The sequence below is a fragment of the Theropithecus gelada genome, chromosome 17 (assembly GCF_003255815.1).
Source record: "Theropithecus gelada isolate Dixy chromosome 17, Tgel_1.0, whole genome shotgun sequence".
Lineage (NCBI taxonomy): Eukaryota > Metazoa > Chordata > Mammalia > Primates > Cercopithecidae > Theropithecus > Theropithecus gelada.
The window spans coordinates 76,502,646-76,522,968 of record NC_037685.1 but is presented as its reverse complement, the minus strand read 5'-3'; the positions used below and the strand labels follow the sequence as shown (position 1 = coordinate 76,522,968).

General features: G+C 42.7%; 1 protein-coding gene across 1 annotated transcript in view; it reads right to left on the bottom strand.

Moving 5' to 3' along the window:
- The window catches only part of COG3 (component of oligomeric golgi complex 3), a 73,257-nt gene extending 69,942 nt beyond the window's left edge, over window positions 1-3,315 (bottom strand). Inside the window, exon 1 of the mRNA XM_025364506.1 lies at window positions 3,006-3,315. Within this exon, the coding sequence (XP_025220291.1) occupies window positions 3,006-3,179 (174 nt within the window). The 5' untranslated portion in view covers window positions 3,180-3,315. The remainder of the gene's footprint in view (window positions 1-3,005) is intronic.
- Between the last annotated feature and the right edge of the window lie 17,008 nt (window positions 3,316-20,323).

The window sequence follows — 20,323 nt, the reverse complement described above, 5'->3', positions numbered from 1 at the left end:
TAAGGTCACACAGCCTGCAAGAAAACAACAGCTGTAACAGTAAATTATAGGTAAATGTTGGGGTAAATTATTTCAGCATTTTATCAAGAATTACTAAATTCAACAGAAATAGGCCCCTCACTACTAAGAAGTTTGCCCTGGCTACAAAAGTCTACCTAATATTCTATTGTAAATTATTTTCTCTAATGCCAAAAAAAGGGTATAATTCCTTTTTAAGATAAGACTAGTTCTCGTTCATAAAAGAGAAAGCTATTCTCTAAAGACATTAACATCTTTATGATACGTACTTAGGGTTAGTTGGCCTCTTGCTATTCTACTAGCCTGCTCAGTTCCAGTCGTTCTGGAAGTAATTTATCCCGTGAAACTTGTGAAACACTACAGAAAATCCTTGACTTACACTGATTGGATAAAATGAAAATTGTGGCACTCTCTTTTGGTGCCAATGTTAAAAGAGCACTAATAGGGCTAAAAAAAATAATTCCAAAGTCTTCCCAACAGACATACAAACACTTTAGAAAAGAAAAATGAGGGCTGTAAAGCTGACGAGCAATGAGAACTGCCTTCTCAAAGATTCCACGATGTGTGCATAACCAGCTCGGCTATTGCATTCTTTTCTGGGGGGACAGAATCTTGCCTGTCACCCAGGTTAGAGTGCAGTGGTACAATCTTGGCTCAGGGCAATCTCTGCCTCGCGGGTTCAAGTGATTCTCGTGCCTCAGTCTCCCCAGTACCTGGGATTACAGGCATGCACCACCACACCCAGCTAATTTTTGTATTTTTAGTAGAGCTGGTGTTTTGCCACGTTGGCCAGGCTGCTCTTGAACTCCTGACCTCAAGTGATTCGCCTGCCTCGGCCCTCCAAAGTGCTGAAATTACAGGCGTGGGCCACCGCATCTGGCCTCAGCTATTGCATTCTCACAGGAATCCAATACTGAGCTGCACGTACCAGAAGACCCTTACTGAATTCTTGAACTCCTTAAGCTCATCCTCTACCCATGACCTTACACTGTTCTTTCTTCCAGTTGCAACGTTATTTCTTAAGTCTTTATAAGGTTAGCTTCAGGTATTCCATCATCAGTTCTCATCTCAGATTGTCACTTCCTTGGAAAGGCCTTCCCTCTTTCTTTAAAAGGGCACACCTCATCCCTTTCTGTCACACCATCCTATTTGATTTTTCTTATATTATGGACCACCGTCTGAACATATCTTCTTTGTTCTTTTTTTCCATAATCATGATCCCCACAATTATGTCAGCTCTATGAGGCTAAGGATCTCGTCTTTCCTATTTGTCTTTCTATCTCTGATACCTAACTCAGAGTAGGGACATAACATATGTTAAAGACTGCATGTGGCCAATGGTAAATATGAAAGAATGGGGTGAAAATGAAAGATTTCATTTAGTTCATTCCAAACGTTCTCCTTCATGCTCAATGAGAATAAGAAATAATAGTTTATGACCCATGGCAATGAAAACAAATTTTTTTGGAGAATATGCATCTCCCCCATCACACCCCCACTGCTATTAAGTCCAAGCATCCTGCTGCAGTAAGGAGCCAAATCAATTATAAACAGACTGGAAAATTTAGAGAGCAAACAACTTTTATTATCCAGCATATAAAAGAGTTTGATAGCCAAGCCAAAGAAATTTCCACCTGCTCCTTCGTTTATTTCAGATTCACTTCCGGTACCACATCCTAGAGGTGGAAACAGAAACCCAAGAAAGAATGCCTATTTGATGGCAGAGCATACAACACAGAGAATGTGAAGATAACGTTTAAATCCAACCTCTAAAGCTGGAGGACAGAAAAAGTTGAAGACTCTAAACTCAATCTGCATTTGGACACAATTCCAAATCGTATAAAAAGAATGCTTCAGGCCTGGCACGGTGGCTCACGACTGTAATCTCAACATTTTGGGAGGCCGAGGCGGGCAGATCACTTGAGGTGAGGAGTTCGAGAACAGCCTGGACAACAGAGCGAAACTCCATCTCTACTAAAAATACAAAAAATTAGCCAGGCGTGGTGGCAGGCACCTGTGATCAGCTACTTGGGAGGCTGAGACAGGAGAATCGCTTGAACCCGGGAGGTGGAGGTTGCAGTGAGCCGAGGTCGCGCCCCTGCACTCCAGCCTGGGCGACAGAGCGAGAGAAAAGAATGCTTCCAACATCAAAATTAACTAGCACCACTGCTTATATAAAATAATCCTCCTAAACCTGGCCCTCAAAACTGGAAAAAGTTTGTCAAACATGTGACAATTCATGTTACTTCCCGCTATTACAACTAATTGAATTGAATCACACAAGAAGCAGTAGTGCATAATATCCTAATGGTAAGTGGATCAAACACGTTGACACTAAAACCAAAAACCAGCACTGCTTAATAATGTACTGAGCCAGCTTTCAAATAAAATTCATTTTTACTGCTTTGCAATAGGTGAAATAAATCTGATCACCCATAACCTGCACTAGATTGAGAGCTCATAGTTCAATGTGCGATAAAATGAAACTGTCACTCAGGACCAAGTTTTAGTCTCCCCAAGACCCCCACGGACAAAGCAACCTAGGTGATTCATTAAGGCGGTAAACGAGCACTCGTTGGAGACTGTCCTGCAGCACAGCACCTCGGGTTGGCCGCCTCTCCTTCTGGGATAGAGTGGGCAGCAGGATTACGCCTCGGCTGACAGGACGCCTTGTCTGGGGCAAGACGCTCGGTGCAAGGCTCCGGGCCAACCGTCCCATGCTGCTGGGGGAGGACTGGGTTCGGGCGAGCACCAGCCGCAGGACGCCCCCACAGTCGTCCCCGGGCAGGATTAGAGTCGGGGTCGCAGGCAGCGCGAAGCCTGACAGCCTGGGAGGTGAGAGGCCCCTCCCACCGGATCTGCCACCATGGCCAGGGAGGAGTGGAGAGATATCCTGGGGAGAGGTTGGTGAGGCCGGGGTCCTGCCGGGGCGCCCGAGGAGAATCCCAGCCCCGTCGCCCCAGCCCGGTTCCTGCCCATCACCTCACCTCGGATGGCACCGGCAGGTTCTCTGCCGCCGCCTTCAGCTCCAACACCGAGTCCGTCTGCCTGTCGGTCAGCGGCGCCGTCGTGTCCGGTCTCCGATCCCAGAGAGCCAGCTTCTCCCTAGCGTCCCGCTCCGCCGCCGCCTCGGGCAGCAGCAGCAGCGCCGCCTCCGCCATCGCCGCCGCCCCCGCGGCCTTCAGCAGCAGCGGGGTGGAGGGGGCCCAGACAGAGAGACCCAGGCCACTTCCGGGAGAACCGGAGCGTCCAGCACTGCATCGGCGGCGGGGCGGGCCGGAATGCCCTGACCCCGGAAACGGTTCGGCAGTGTGGGGGGCGGGACCGAGGCCAGTACAGACGTGGCTTTAAATGGATACGACTATTTCCGGTTCAAACGTAGAAGGTGGAGACGACAGGACCCAATGGAAACAGAAATGCCCCTCCCGGAAGTATCTTCCTCAACATCAATAACTTTATTGTTATGTGTTGTACAGATTATTGACGACTGAGCTAAATCACCCTGCCGGCAGGAGACTTGGATTTACACCTCTCTGCGCACAGCTGGGTAGTCTGGGTGGAGTGTGTGGAGTGTATGATTTCCATGTTGGCATGTTGACAATTTCTCCCTCTTGGATCAAAACCAAAAGCATAAATTTTTCCAACATCCAGTAATTCCCCTACTGGAAAACTAATTTATGGAAACACATAAAAAAATTCAAAGATGTGTCTATCTCAGACATCATTAATGGCATCAAATAACTGAAGACAACCTGAATGTCCAACACTGAAGAACTGGATCAATAATTTGTGGTACAGGCCAGGCGCAGGGGCTCAGGCCTGCAATCTCAGCACTTTGGAAGGCTGAGGTGGGCAGATCACCTGAGGTCAGGAGTTCGAGACCAACCTGGCCAACGTGGTTGAACCCCGTCTCTGCTAAAAGCACAAAAATTATCCAGGCATGGTGGCACATGCCTATAATCAACCTGAGAGGCTGAGGCAGGAGAATCTCCTAAACCCGGGAGGTGGAGGTTGCAGTGAGCCAAGGTCTCACCACTACATTCCGGCCTGGGCATCAGAGACTGTGTCTCAAAATATATAATAATAATAATTTGTGGTACAGACACATAATTCTATTCTACCATTTAAATCATATTGTAGATTTGAGCAACAAAATAAATAATGATAGTATTAGATCATAATTTACAGAATAAAATAAATACCCATGAGTCCATACTGCTATAAATAAACAATTGAATAAATAAATGGTGGAGAAGAGACAATCTTCTGTCTTACAAAAGAATTCCAATCAGTAAATGTAGAATGAGTGAGAGAAATTAAAAAATCATCATTAGGACACCACAGTAATAATTGTAGCAGGCAAGATCTAAGGATGAATGCTAAAATGATTGGGTGAAAGTTAAAGGAGAAATAAATTTGCATAATCCCAAAGAATCTCCCTGAGATATCTATTAATAACAAGAGGGAATAGTAACTTCACAGAGGAGAAACTTGACAGACACCACCTTAACGAACTGATCAAAGTCAGTATCATGAAACTCCTGGCAATATGGGTTGAAGACAGGATACAACTTCTGTGGTATTCTTGTCAAAAATGCAAAATGTCATTCTAATCATGAAAAAAGATCAAACAAACTCACATTGAAGAGCTTCCTACAAAACAACTGACCAGTATTCTTCAAAAGTGTCAATGTGTCATAAAAGACAAAGGAAAGACTAAGGAACCATTGCCTTTTGGAGGAAGCTAAGAAGACAAGACATCTCAATGCAATGTGAGATCCTGAAGTGGATCTTAGGACAGAAGAAGGACATTTGTGGAGAAAATTATAAAATAAAACATAGAAAGTGACATAAGGTCTGTACTTAGGTCACAGTTTTGTACCATTGTTCATTGCCTGGTTTTGATTATTGTACATGGCTAGGTAAAATGATAACATTAGGAGAAGCTGGGTGAAGAACATACCTGAACTGCTCTTGCAAGTTTTATTAAGTCTAAAATTATTTCAAAATAGTGTTTAAAATTTCATGTTACAGAAAATATGTATTTGTTTGGAGAAAATGGTTCTGATATAATTGAAGCAAATGAAGCAGTATATAATCCTGTTGGCCAGAAGGAACATTTCCAAAACACTGACAGATAGTAGGAATTACTGATAATTTTCTTTTCTTTTCTTTCTTCCTTCCTTTTTCTTTTTTTTTTTTTTTGTAATGAGTTTTGCATTTTAGAATGAGTTTTTTTTTTTAAATATTCAACCCAGCTTCAGAGTACTGTTTCCCCATCATCAATCCACCACTGTTTTCTAAAGAAAGTCATCTTGTAGATATGTATTGACATGTGACACTATTTGTTTAAATGCCTAAAACATAATTTCTTCAAACCAGAGTGATCTTTAGTTCCACAATTCTCAAAAATAAGATTAATCCCGTTGAATTTTGCGATGTCAGCTCTTTACCAAACATTATCCTTCAAGGGCTAAGTGTAAGCAACTTCTCTCCCAAATATGTTGCTACTGCAGATTTTCGTAAATCCTTGATCACTCCACTTTCTTCTAAGCATTATTTTCAGTTCCTTTTTGAGACAGCGTCTCACTCTGTCACCCGGGCTGGAGTGCAGTGACATAATCATGGTTCACTGCAGCCTTGACCTCCCCAGCTCAAGGGATCCTCCTGCCTCAGCCTCTTGAGTAGCTGGGACTACAGGCGCAGGCCACCACACCCAGCTAATTATTTGTATTTTTCGTAGAAACAGAGCTTTGCCATATTGCCCAGGATGGTCTCGAACTCCTGGGCTCAAGTGATCCGCCTGGTTCCGCCTCCCAAAGTGCTGGGATTGCAGGCATGAGCCACCTTGCCCAGCCAAAATATTTTCACCAACTGGTGATTCATGGTGCTGAAGGGATGCAAGGTAGGTCATGATACCCATGGAAAATATTTCGGCCAAGGTTGGAGGTTTAATCAGGTCAAATGAGGGGAGAGGAAGGAAAACACAATGCTGCCTGATCTATTCTTGAATGAGGAATTGAGGGAGCCAAGGAAGACAGCCATGCCTGGAGGATCCAGTAGTCACTAGCTGGCTTATGAAGGACACGAGAAGAGCCTATGGAACAGACTAACAGTGATTTTTATGGGGTGTTTTAATTGTATGGAACAGTAGCATAGAAGTATATACATTTAAACCACGCAGTGTTGCTCAAAATCTAGTGGAAAGTGTGTTATACGACATGCTGAACCTTCTACTTCATTCTAGTTTTCTGTATGAAGACATACTGCCTAGTCCTCCACCACCACCCAAAAGTACAAATTTCCTATAATGGATTCACTGTTATTCTCTGTACTACAAGTCAAATGTCTTCCTGTTTCTAGGTGATGTTTAGCTTACTCCCAGAAGGACTACACAACGTGACAAATACAATGGCAGTTCTTAAAATGTGTTTATTTAAGTATTGGTAATTGTTCCCATAAAATCATTCAAATTGATAGAACAAAGACATACATTGAGTATATCTATACATGAAAGGTTTAAATATATATTCATATTATGTTTGAGAAAGAGCAAGAGAATGAGAGACAAGATTGCACAAAATATCTTGGGAAAGGGACAAAGATAAAGTCAGAGGAGTCTTATCCCCAAATGATTAAGGTCCCCATATCACGGTAGATGATACCTTGTTTGTAAGATCTTATTCAGATGTCAGTTTTGTTTGTCAAAATAGCACGTCTATGCATAAAAGAAAAAAAACAAAAATAAATTTGTAAAAACAGATTTCAGTTTTGATCTCTTGATCACAACCCTGTGTGTAAGCAGAGTAGGGGTTATTATTTTCCATTTAAAGATAAGCAAATAAAACACAGGGAGATGAAGTGAGTAGTCAGAGACTTTTCAGAGGGTGAAGTAAAAAGGACACTTTTGTGGCAGGGGTTGATACGCTCTTTTTAGAGGGAAATTTGCCGACACCTATCAAAACAGAGGCTAGAGAAATGGAGAGTGAGACAGAGAAAGAGAGAGAGAATATAGTCCTTGGATCCAGCCATTCAATCTTTCTATCACTGGGAAATTATTCTAGAGAAATTCTTATATATGCAAAAAAGTACATTTACAGGACAGTTTTTAATGGAGAAAAATTGGACACAACCTAAATGTACATCAATGGGGCATAGTTTTGTTCCTGTTGCCGATTGCTATATAAAAAACTAATCCAGGCCAGGCGTGGTGGCTCATGCCTGTAATCCCAGCACTTTGGGAGGCCGAGGCGGGCAGATCGCCTGAGGTCAGGCGTTCGAGACCAGCCTGGCCAACATAGTGAAACCCTGTCTCTACTAAAAACATAAAAATTAGCCAGGCATGGTGGCAGGCACCTGTAATCCCAGCTACTCAGGAGGCTGAGGCAGGAGAATCGCTTGAATCTAGGAGGCAGAGGTGGCAATGAGCCAAGATCACGCCATTGCATTCCAGCCTGGGCAACAAGGGCGAGACTTCGTCTCACACACACACACACAAAAACTAATCCAAAAATTGTGTGCTTAACAATCACCATTTTATTATTATCTCATGATTTTGTGGGTCAGGAATTTCCAAAGGGCACATTAGGAAAGATCTGTCTCTGCTCACAATGTCTGGAGCCACAGCTGCAATGACTCACATGGCAACAGGCTGGACAGTTGAAAACTGACCATGGATCTCTACATCCTCACATAGGCTCACAGCTTCTGTGTCCACTGTCTCCAGCCAGTCTCTCAAGCATAAAGACCTCAGGGCATTTCGACTTCTTTCAAACCTGGCTCAAGGTTTGAAGAGGCTGTTCCCCTAGTCTTTTTTTGACCTTCATAGAAGGTCACTTGTGCTGACAGAGAGACAGAGAGAGAGAGAACACCATCACACCGCCATGGACCGCCCAGATTCGAGAAGGGAAATTGACTCCACTTCTGAATGAGAGCAGCTGCAAATAACTTGTAATATTTTTAATCTACCACAAACCTGATACTTTACAACCATTAAAAGGAAGTATTTTGTGGATTCTACTTCTATATAATCTGTGAATTACCTAAAGTCATGAGAAAATTTTCAAAAGTGATTAAAATGTTATTTTGGTATAGTGATGGTCTCACAAGTATACACATATCCCAAAATTGATCAAATTGTACATTTTAAATATGTGTAGTATACACATGCACATGCAATGTACTTCAGTTATACCTTAACAGAACTGAAAGGGAGGGGAGAATTGAGTATATCTGTAAGTACCGACATGGAAGAAAGTTCACCATATATTATTGAATTTAGAAGGCAAGGTACATCAATTACAGTATGAATGTAATTTTGTTCCCAGAACCAAGCCAGGTTCGGCTGCGTTTTCTTGAGGCCCAATAATGAGAAGCAGATAGACTAGGAAATAAGAGAATTTATTGCTGTAACTGGATACAGGGAGAAGGTTGGAAATAATTCCACCAGACGAACTCAAAGTGTTACAATTTTCTTAGGGCTTATATAGGTTGGGATTATGTGCCTACATGCAATATAGCATTTGCCTAAGTCTACTGGTAACTAATTTTGTTTCAACTCAAGTCAGAGGCAAAAAATGCTTGCTAAGTCTGATTAAAAGGGCCCCAGTACCTTCAAGGCCTGTCTGCTGTGGTACTGGACTGATTATTTCTGTCTTATCTCCTTTACAGCTTGGTCCGAAGAGCTGCCTTAGACTCTCCGATGAATCTATTCAAACAGCTGCCTCTGTTACCTTGACTTGTCTCAGATTCCGCTGACCCGAGACAGGTCCTGGCACTGGGAATGTGAAACTGTCTCTATTATTTTGACTTGCTCCAGGTTAGGGAGAAGCCTATGCAAGGTTCCTACTGACCATATGTTTCATTTCTAACTAGGATGTCTGGGCACTGGTTTCCCTAGGTTTAACTACTTGCTCAGTGTTGAGGCAGTGCTGTGGGTTATCTGTCTGTAATGGAGTGCTATGTAGACCTGTCTGTGTGATTGTCATGAAGGCCTGTGTGATTGTCAGGGAGAATTGGCCTGCCACAATTCCATTTCTGGTTCAAAAACACAGACACACAGAGTAAAAAGGTCTGAAAAAACACGTAGCAAATTGTTATTTGTAGTTAACCTCTATGGGTTGGATTGGCAGAGCAGGTAGAAGACAGTAGGACAAAGTCTTCCTTATTTTAAAATTACTGAAAATGGCTGGGCGCAGTGAGTCACTCCTGTAATCCCAGCACTTTGGGAGGCCGAGGCGGGTGTATCACTTGAGGCCGAGAGTTCAAGACCAGTCTGGCCAATGTGGTGAAAACCCATCTCTACTAAAACTAGAAAAAAACTAGCCGGGCGTGGTGGCACACACCTCAAATCTCAGCTACTTGGAAGGCTGAGGCAAAAGAATTGCTTGAACTTGGGAGGCGGAGGTTGCAGTGAGCCAAGATCACACCACTGCACTCCTGTCTGGGTAACACAGCAAGACCCTGTCTCAAAAAAAAAAAAAAAAAAAAAAAAGATTATTGAAAAAGGGTTGTTTTTAAAAAATGAATATTGAACTGAAGATCAGAGTGAATTCTAGTTCTAGCCCTGCTGCAACTAGCTCTGATTATGTAAATTAATTTCCTATAAACATGTAGAAAATGTACGTATTTATAGCAATACTTTATATCCTATTAACACCTACTCAAACCCACACATATAATCCCCGTGCCCCGACTCTCCTTCCAGGCTGAGGTCTAGGGCAGATGGCCTACAGTCTGCTCTGGGCCAGTGGGCACAGGCAGTCACCTGCAGAAGGGGAGCTTTCTTCTTCTCCATCCTTAAGCACATTAGACAAGGTGTGTTTTCCACTCTGCTGGGGCCCCTCTTTATGGCACCTACCTTGTGTTCTAGAGGACTGTTTTAACACATAATACTATAAAATGTTTGCAATTATTATTACCGGACTCATACCCCATACGGAATCATTGCCATAGGCCAGAGACACCCAGCTTATCTGAGTCAACACAAGTTATGGAGGCCTCTTCCTGCTCCTCCCTGGGGTCAAGGCAGGTGGAAACAGCTTTGTAGCAATTTCGACCGTTGTCTGGGTGAAGTCTGCAGGCTTTAGTCAGGCTTTATAGCACAAGACAGTGCCTGGTTATGTTCCCAAACGAAGGCTCTGGTCTTTTAAGAACAGAATTTGAGGCCCGGAACAGTGGCTCACACCTGCAATCCCAGCACTTTGAGAGGCCGAAGCGGGTGGATCACCTGAGGTCGGGAGTTCGAGACCAGCCTGATCAACATGGAGAAATCCTGTCTCTACTAAAAATACAAAAAAATTAACTGGGCATGGACGTGCATGCCTGTAATCCTAGCTACTCAGGAGACTGAGGCAGGAGAATCACTTGAACCCAGGAGGCAGAGGTTGCGGTAAGCCGACATTGTGCCATTGCAATCCAGCCTGGGCAACAAGAGTAGAACTCTGTCTCAGAAAAAAAAAAAAAAAAAGAATAGAATTTGAAGTTGGAAGAGAATTTTAAAATTATATAGTCAAGCCCTTTCTGTCTACAGATGAGCAAACTACAACCTGCAGAGGTGAGATAAGCAGCCTAACGTCCTGCAATCAGGTGGTTGACATCAGAGTCACCACTAGAACTTAGATATCCTGACTGTGGCTGACACCTTTTATATACAACAGAGTTTCTCCAAGTTGACTATTGTACAAAGCCCTTAAAAAATCTGCAGATCCCCAATGTTGATGTAAATAATTGTATTATATTGCTTAAGTATCAACAAAAATAAGACTTGACATAAGCTTTGGATGTTTATACCAAAATAGACTTGCAAGTTACATGCCAACAGAAATGTAACTAACATATAACAGTATATAACAAATAACATTCAAATGAACAACTCAAGTGAGATGTGGGATATTATTTTGCTGGAAAACGAAATTGCTTCTGGCAACACGAAGACAGTCCTGACTACTGCTATACAGCTGCTTGGGAGTTCACCATGCTTCTGTTATACCAGCAGCATGACGTGTTCCCTGCCATTTGAACTACTGGGAAGACTTGACTCAGGGTAAATCCCTAATACCATTTTGCCTTTATCTGGCTTGTACATATCATTTGCATATTAAAACAACCCTGCTGTTTTTTAGTAGCTTAATTAAAAATACTCTATATGCACAAAGAAGGAAGGCAGAAGCTGAAATAATGTGGTAATCCTAAACTATAAAACTGTCATGTCGGTGATCCAGAATATGCATTAATACAGTTTTAAGAGTTGAAATAAGGCCGGCATGGTGGCTCACGCCTGTAATCCCAGCACTTTGGGAGGCCCAGGCGGGCAGATCACAGGGCCAGGAGATCGAGACCATCTTGGTTAACACAGTGAAGCCCCGTCTCTACTAAAAATAAAATTAGCCATGCGAGGTGGCAGACGTCTGTAGTCCCAGCTACTCGGGAGGCTGAGGCAGGAGAATGGCGTGAACCCGGGAGGCAGAGCTTGCAGTGAGCTGATTGTGCCACTGCACTCCAGCCTGGGCAACAGAGCGAGACTCTGTCTAAAAAAGAAGAGTTGAAATGAAAACAAGTATGTTAAAAATGTAATCACAAGCTCAAGTTTGAGAAAGACTGCACCACATCCTACTGTCTACTGCCTAATAAAGACACAGACCATGGTTAAACTTTCCTATTACCTACTACAAGTGTCTGCAATTCCACATTTCTTTGCTTGCTAGGGTTTTTCACCCAGTAATATCTTAGAATAAGCCCCTGGAGATGGAAAAATGCCTAAGGGATAAGGGGCAGAAGTGCTCTAGATCAAGGAAAGGGAGAGATAGGGAAGGAGACGATGGTAAGGATCCAAAGACCTCCTTATAGTGGGTGCTTCATAGCCTCACCTTGGTCAGCCCTCCTCAATGACTCAAACCTGGGCACTACAAAGGACCCCTGCTGATAACGTGGCATTGCAAGAATAGTTCATGTGATGGTTTCCAAAGCACCTCTCATCTGCTCCTCACTTTCACTCGGTAGGTAGTTGGTGGATATTATTTTTTGCCCTATTTAATGAATGATAAAAACAAACTTCAGGGAAGTTTCTGCTCAGGATAACAGTTAGTAAAGGGCAGACCTGTCATTGGAACCAGGACACTGGGCAGGACCTTCTCTTTTTCGTCTACGCTAACACAAATGAAAGTGAGGGACACAAAGACGTACATTTGAATCCATTAGTACTTTTTTTGTCACAGGACATCTTAGCAAGCATGAGTTCCAAGGATGAGTATTACAGGCTCACAGAACTGCCTCCCAGCATTCTATACTACTTCAAGGTTGTACTAGGGCCAAAACACTAAATCACGGCGTAAAAGAGGAGGAACGTTAGAACACACAGACTTCTCAGATCATTTTCCATTTTACTTCATTGCTTATAAAACAGCAAAGTTACAAAATGGAATCGTTCAAAAGAAATCATTCTTACGCACAGCTGCACATGTACAACTGCCTCGTGAATTTTCAGAGCGCGTTCATGTGGAATTGATGGATTTCTTTATGTATACTCTTCAGCCTATTATCAGAAGAACCACTTCCCTTGTTATAGGTTTCTATAGCTTCATCAAGGGTCTGAAGCTCTGTTTTCCTTTTCAAATTATTTCCTTTCTTACTCACTTTATCAATTTCTCATTCACACATCAGTGACTATATAAATCACTGTAAACTTTGACAATGTATTTAAATAGTAGCTAAGGCTTTATTTCATAATAACAGAAGAATTAGACAAATAGCACCCCAGCTTAGAATTCAGAATCAATATTTAGAATCAAGGCATGTTTTGAAGAAAGACATAATTACCTTCCAAGATTTCAACCTCAAAAAGTTATGAACTGCCTCTTTGCTAATAATAAAATTAAAACACATGCAATAAAGTCATGTATAAATGTTGGTAAAAACATTTTTGGAAATATCTATCAGTAGCCTTGAAATGCTCACTTTTTTTTACTTCCTTTTCCAGCACTTTTTCATAAATTGATAATCTCTTAAATTTCTTTTAAAAAGCTTTATCTACAAAGATGTTCACAGCAGGATATTAACAAACAATTAGAAACAATTTAAGTATAGAATTATGGTAAATTTACTTGATGGCTTATTAGACAGTCATTTTAATTACATTTAAATTTTACTTGTATTTTGTTTTTTAAACGTTTTTATGAGTATGTGTTATTTATAATGATAAACATATATTATAATTATGCCTATATGTTTGTTGTGTGTGTGCATGTGTGTGTATGTGCTTATTGTACAGCATTAGAGATCTCATAACATTACAGATTACCCATTCATTCATTCGCTCATCCTCTTATTAAACATTTATTGTGTGTTGGGTTCTGTATTAGTCCGTTTTCATACTGCTGATAAAGACATACCTGAGAGCCAGGCACAGTGCTCACGCCTTTAATCCCAGCACTTTGGGAGGCCAAGGCGGGTGGATCATTTGAGGTCAGGAGTTCAAGACCAGTCTGACCAAGATAGTGAAACCCCATCTCCACTAAAAATGTAAAAATTAGCCAGGTGGTAGTGGCACACACCTGTAATCCCAGCTACTTGGGAGGCTGAGGCAAGAGAATCACTTGAGCCTGGGAGGCGGAGGTTGTGATGAGCCGAGATTGTGCCACTGCACTCCAGTCTGGGTGACAGAGTGAGACCCTGAATCAAAAAAAAAAAAAAAGACATACTCGAGACTGGGCAATTTACAAAAGAAAGAGGTTTATTAGACATATAGTTCCACATGACTGGGAAGGCCTCACAATCATGGCATAAGGAAAGAAGGAGCAAATCACGTCTTACATGGATGGCAGCAGGCAGAGAGAGCTTGTGCAGAGAAACTCCCATTTTTTAAAACCATCAAATCTCATGAGACCCGTTCACTATCACAAGAACAGCACCAGAAAGACCCACCCCCATGATTCAATTAGTCCCCACCAGGTTCCTCCATGACATGTGGGAATTGTGGAAGTTGCAATTCAAGATGAGATTTGGGTGGGGACACAGCCAAACCATATTACAATGTGTGCTGGTCTGAGTATTCAATACTAAATCAGAACATTTCCTGTATTCAGGGAGCTTACAGTCTGGTAAGGTAAACAGACAAACACTGGCAAGTGCAATACAATATAAAATGTGGTGTCTGTGAATAAGCATAAGGTGATATTACAGGAAGCAAGGAAGAAAAGCATCTAATCCATACTTGGACGATGAGGGTAGGTTTCCTGTTAAAGGTCTACCTTTAACAGTGCTTGGCATACAGTAGATGCTCAATAAATATATTTTGAATGAATTGGGATCTGAACAGCAATAAGACAGAGAAGGAGAAACTTTTTCAAGTGAGAGGGAACAGTATGTGCTAAGGCCTAGAAGCAAGACCATAGAACATCTGTGGGAAGTAAAAAAATTTGACAATATGATTAGAATTTGAAGTTGGAGGTAGAAAGATGACAAGAAATGATGTTAAAGAGGTGCATAGGGACAAGACTGTGAAAGCCTGGGTGCCATGATAAGGAGTTTGGCCTCTGTGCTGAGGAGATAGAGCAGTGAGGACATTGCCCATTGGCCATATAGAAAAGTCCTGGATGGTGTGACATACGCACTGACTAGAAGCCAACCCAGAAGTGGGGACACAGAGTAGAGGCTGTTTCAGTCATCTGGGCCTGAATTAGGAGTGTTGGTGGACATGGAGAGAGGAGAGTGAATGGAAGAGATATCAAAAAGATATTAAAAGATAAAGTCCACTGGGATTGAGGTGTAATTGACTGGACATGAAGGAGTCAGGATGTCTGGTTTGGACACATGGGTGTGTCCTTCACTGAGAGGGGAGCATGGAAGAAGATGGCTTGGCAGAGGGTGACGAGTCCAGTGTTGGACACAAAGCATGCTGTGAGAATGTTTTCCACATACACAGAGCTCCCTGTCTATTCTAATGAGCCAGACTTGAGTATCCACCACCTAAATGGAGGATTGCCACAGTAGACCCAACAAACAACCATGTCACATGGACAGTTTTTGAGCTTTTTTTTTTTTTTTTTTTTTTGAGACGGAGTCTGGCTCTGTTGCCCAGGCTGGAGTGCAGTGGCCGGATCTCAGCTCACTGTAAGCTCCGCCTCCCAGGTTTACGCCCTTCTCCTGCCTCAGCCTCCCGAGTAGCTGGGACTACAGGCGCCTGCCACCTCGCCCGGCTAGTTTTTTTGTATTTTTTTAGTAGAGACGGGGTTTCACCGTGTTAGCCAGGATGGTCTCGATCTCCTGACCTCGTGATCCGCCCGCCTCGGCCTCCCAAAGTGCTGGGATTACAGGCTTGAGCCACCGCGCCCGGCCAGTTTTTGAGCTTTAAAAGCAGCCACTCAGTTGTAAAACAGGTATTGGGAAAATACACCTATTTTTGTCATATCTTAGGAAACTAGGTGTTTTAGAGAAGAGAGGGAGTCCACAGAAGGGAGCAGGATGGTGTCTTGCAGCAAGTGTTTTTGAGAAGGGGTTCTACAGTCTGGGTGGTGGGGATGAGGGTGGTTCACAAATGTTCTGAGAGCAGACAAAATATATCTCTTGCTTCCTAAGTATGGTGTTAGAGAATGAAAAAAGCCCAGAGTACTCCCAAGTCCTAGAGTAGCACATGAACAATGGAGTAGGAATGCATGAGAAATTCTGTAGGCAGCTTCACAAAGACCCTTCACACAGACTCAAGCATAGTGCAGGGAACGACACATGCTATTCTATCTCCAAGAGTGGGAGAAGAGACCTTGGAGCTACAGTTGGGCCTGGAGAAGCCTGGAGTCCAGTAATTTGGGTACCATTTCAAATGGCTAGATATCCCTCAGTTCTCAGCTTTAATGTCTTTCTCAGGGGCATCTACTCTGCAGCCTGGCTGAGGTCCAGCCTCCCATCATATACTTCTGGGGGCCTGTACTCCCCCTTGTCAAAGGATAATTTTCAGAGCATGGCTCTCATATACATGCAAAATGAAGGACGCCCTGCATGGTGGCACATGCCTGCAATCCCAGGTACTGGGGATGCTAAGGCAAGAGGATCACTTGATGCCAAGGAGTTCAAGACCAGCCTGGGCAACACAGCAAGACTCCATCACTAAAAATATATTAAAAAAAAAAAAAAAAAGAAAGAAATCAAGAAGTAAATCAAACAGGGGAAGAAGACTATCAAAAATAGCCAGGCAGATTATAAAATAATCATATAAAACTCTACAGTTGACCCTCAAACAAAACGTGTTTCAACTGTGCAGGTCCACTAATACATGGCTTCTTTTCAACCAGACACAAATTGAAAATACAGTATTCACGGGAGGCACAACCTGTGTATACTGAGGGCCAACTTTTTGTATATGCAATTTCCGCAGGGCTAACTGCAGGACTTGAATATGCATGGAGTTGACTATATGCAGGTGACCCTGGAACCAATCTCCTTGCATATACCAATGTATAATTGTAATGATAAATTTATATTTTTTAAAAAACTATATTTTTTAAACAATCCTTAAAACTGAAAAATATTATTGTCAGAATTAAAATAGGTAAATAGTTGAAGAGAGAATTACAGTAAGTTGGAAAATAGATATAGAGACATTTCTCCAAATACAGCATGAGACAAGAAGATGGAAAACAGGAGGTTTAGGGACACAGAGGAAAGAACTAACAGATTGTATTTGGATGGGGTCCCATCAAGAAACAGAATTTATCTGAGATTGTTCAAATAAAGAGACTTTAGTAAAGGAAATAATTACAGAGGTGTGGGGATAGTTAAAGAGACCAATAATAGATGTTGAGGCACTGTATTAGTCTGTTCTCACAATGCTATAAAGAACTACCTGACACTGGGTAATTTATAAAGAAAAGAGGTTTGATTGGCTCATAGTTCTGCAGGCTGTACAGGAAGCATGGCTGGAGAGGCCTCAGGAAACTTACAATCATGGTAGAAGGCGAAGGTGAAGCAAGCACATCTTCATATGGCCAGCAGGAGAGAGAGAGAGCAAAAAGGGAGTTGCTACACACTTTTAAATGAGATATCATGAGAACTCTGTCATGAAAGAGCACTAGGGAGATGGTCTAAACCATTAGAAACTACTTCCATGATCCAATCACCTCCCACCAGACCCCATCTCCAACATTGGAGGAATACAATTCAACATATTTGGGTGGGGACATGGAATCAAGCCATATCAGGCACCTAGAGACTTAGCAATAGTGGGAAACCATTACCACCTGTAGAGTTGAGAAGACAAGGTTAGAAAATAGTGTCAGCAGAGCCCAGTGAGAGTTGTAACTGTGGAGCTATCACCAGGGACATGGCAGTGAAGCAGGGAGAGCATGAAAAAATACCATCTTCTCTCTCTGCCTCCAATTTCCTGCTAGTGTTTTTCATTGGTTAAATGCAATTGGAAGCCAGAAGGTAAGGGAATCTGAGTAATGCAGTCTCTGAGTCATGCAAGAAGCCGGCATCCAAAAACATAGAGCAGGACACAGAAGTTATAGATCTGAGGGCAAATGGAGATTAACTATCTTGTCCTTGATCATGGATTCAAGATTTCCAGTCCTGGAGGTATATACATACTGGCTGGAGTTCTAAACACTTGGAAGATTTTCTTTTCCAACTATTTTTCAGTGATACTCATGACTGGGGCTGTCACAGTGTGGCAATTCATTTCTATCTGGTGCCTATATATTGTTCAGAACCATCAATAAATGAGGCCTCAGTTTTTTCTTTCTCTGTCGACTGGCCATAGGGAAATGCCTACGATGCTACACATGTGGTCTGAGGGAAAGGCAGCAGTAGATATCTCAGCCTCGACTCATGCCTTCAGGAACGGTTTGAATTTGACACTGTATATACCATACCACCTCCATTTGCTGACAGAGTGCTGTTGTGCACACCCAGTTCATGATGTGAGCCACCGCGCCCAGCCAATTTGTAAAAATTTTTTGAGGCCAGGAACAGCGGCTCCTGCCTGTAACCCCAGCATTTTGGGAAGCCGAAGCAGGAGGGTCTCTTGAACCTAGGAGGTCAAGACCTACCTGGGCGATATAGGGAGACCCCATATCTACAAAAAATTTAAAAATTAGCAGGGTGTGGTGGTGTGCACCTGTAGTACCAGCTACTTGGAAGGCTGGGGTGGGAAGATTACCTGAACTGGGGGGTGAAGGTTTCAGTGAGCGGAGATCGCACCACTGCGCTCCAATCTAAGTGAGAGACCTTGCATCAAAAAAAAAAAAAACTTGAGAACTCCTGGGCTCAAGCAATCTTCCTGCCTTGGCCTCCCAAAGCACTGGGACTTTTACAGGCACCACCAGTTACTACAAGACCCAAAAGCAGCTGTGCACTGGACCACTCTGCATTGTGTTCGGTAAGGCCATGTCTGTGTATAGATACAAGAATGCTGAGGAACAGCACTGAAGAGTGGCCTAAACAGCAATCACCAACTGCTGGTGTTTGGCTTTGTTCCTCATATGAAAGGCTTCGAAGCCCAGGGAGGAGGCTGGTTGAATGAAAAATATTTGCTTCACACGATAGTTGCTATTTCTAGATCAGTCCAGGGAACTATGGGAGCCTCTCACAAGTGTGAAAAATCCAAGCATTCAGATGGAAGTTGGGGCTCTTATCTTCCAGCTTGGGCTGTACCAGGGCTACAGGGACATACAATGCTAAATAAATTAAAAACCAAAATCGACTCAAAACCATTTATTTCAAAAAAGTTCTGGAGATGGATGGTGGTGACGGTTGCACAGCAATGTGAATGTGCTGAATGTCACTGAACTGTGCACTTAAGAATGGTTAGGATGGTCAAGTTTTATGTTATATATATTTCACAAGTAAAACATTTTTTCATCTCAGCCTGAACTGAGCACTAGCTGACAGACGTTTTGATTTCTTTGACCATCAAGGAATCTTGGCCAAGCGCGGTGGCTCACATCGCTAATCCCAATACTTTGGGAGGTCGAGGTGGGCGGACCGCTTGAATCCAGGTGTTTGAGATCAGCCTGGGCAACATGACAAAACCCTGTTTCTAGTAAAAATACAAAAATTAACCAGGCTCAAGCCACGATCATGCACCACTGCCCTCCAGCCTAGGCGACAAAGCAAGACCCTGTCTCAAAAGAAAAAGAAAGAAAGAAATCTCAGCAGGCTGAGATGGAACTCATTCTTCTCAAGAAGAACATGGCAAGCCATTATACAGAGGGGCCATAGTCTGGAAAGCAGGGGATGCTTACAGACATATAAGTTGTTTCCAATGTTTTGCTCTTGGTACTCATGGTTCCACTATTTACATCAACCTTTTGAGAAACAGATCTATACACTGTCTTCTATTTCCCTTCTTTGCCACAGAATGAATCTACTTGTAATCTACCAAAAATTTATCCTGTCACATTTCCCCAGCTGCTGGTTTAAAAATAAATATCCTGGATTTAAAGCCAATTGTGTCTAGCAGGTGCCACCATCCAAGTGAGGATTTCACTGTTCACAGGCATTTGAGACACAACAGCAGCTGGCGGTTCTCACTGCTCTTCATATGGAGGCAACCATATATGGATAAGTCATTCAGTCTCTTAGGTAGGAGAATTGAGGCCAATCTCCCCACTTTTAGGACTGTGAAACTGTTCTGTATGATACAATAATGGTGGATATGCATCACTATACAGTCATCCAAATCCACAGAATGTACAACACCAAGAGTGAACTCTACTGTAAACTATGGACTCTGAGTGACAATGATGCATCGAATAGGTTCATCAGTTGTAATAAATGCACTGCTCTGGTGCAGAATGTTGATCATGGAGGAGACAGGGGTACATGGGAATCTCTGTACCTTCCATTCAATTTTGCTAAAACCACCCTAAAAAATAAAATTAAAGAAAAAAAAATAGCTCCCCTCTTTCCCCCATTTTACGATTTATTTATGCTTTGTGAAATGGAGTCTCACTCTTGTCTCCCAGGCTGGAGTGCAGTGATCTCAGCTCAATGTAACCTCCACCTCCCGGGTTCAAGAGCTTCTCCTGCTTCAGCCTCCTGAGAAGGTGGGATTACAGGTGCATGACACCATGCCCGGCTAATTTTTGTATTTTTAGTAGAGATGGGGTTTCACCATCTTGGCTAGGCTGGTCTCGAACTCCTGAACTCAAGTGATCTACTGTACCTGGCTCCCAATGTTCGTTTTTAAATAAACAACTATGTTTAATTCACATGCTAAAACAGGCACCTAGAGAATAGTTTCAACTAAAAAGATTAATGAACCCACTTCGCATTGAGTTAGCTGGTTGTTTTCTGCCACCCAGGTGTCCCTGCC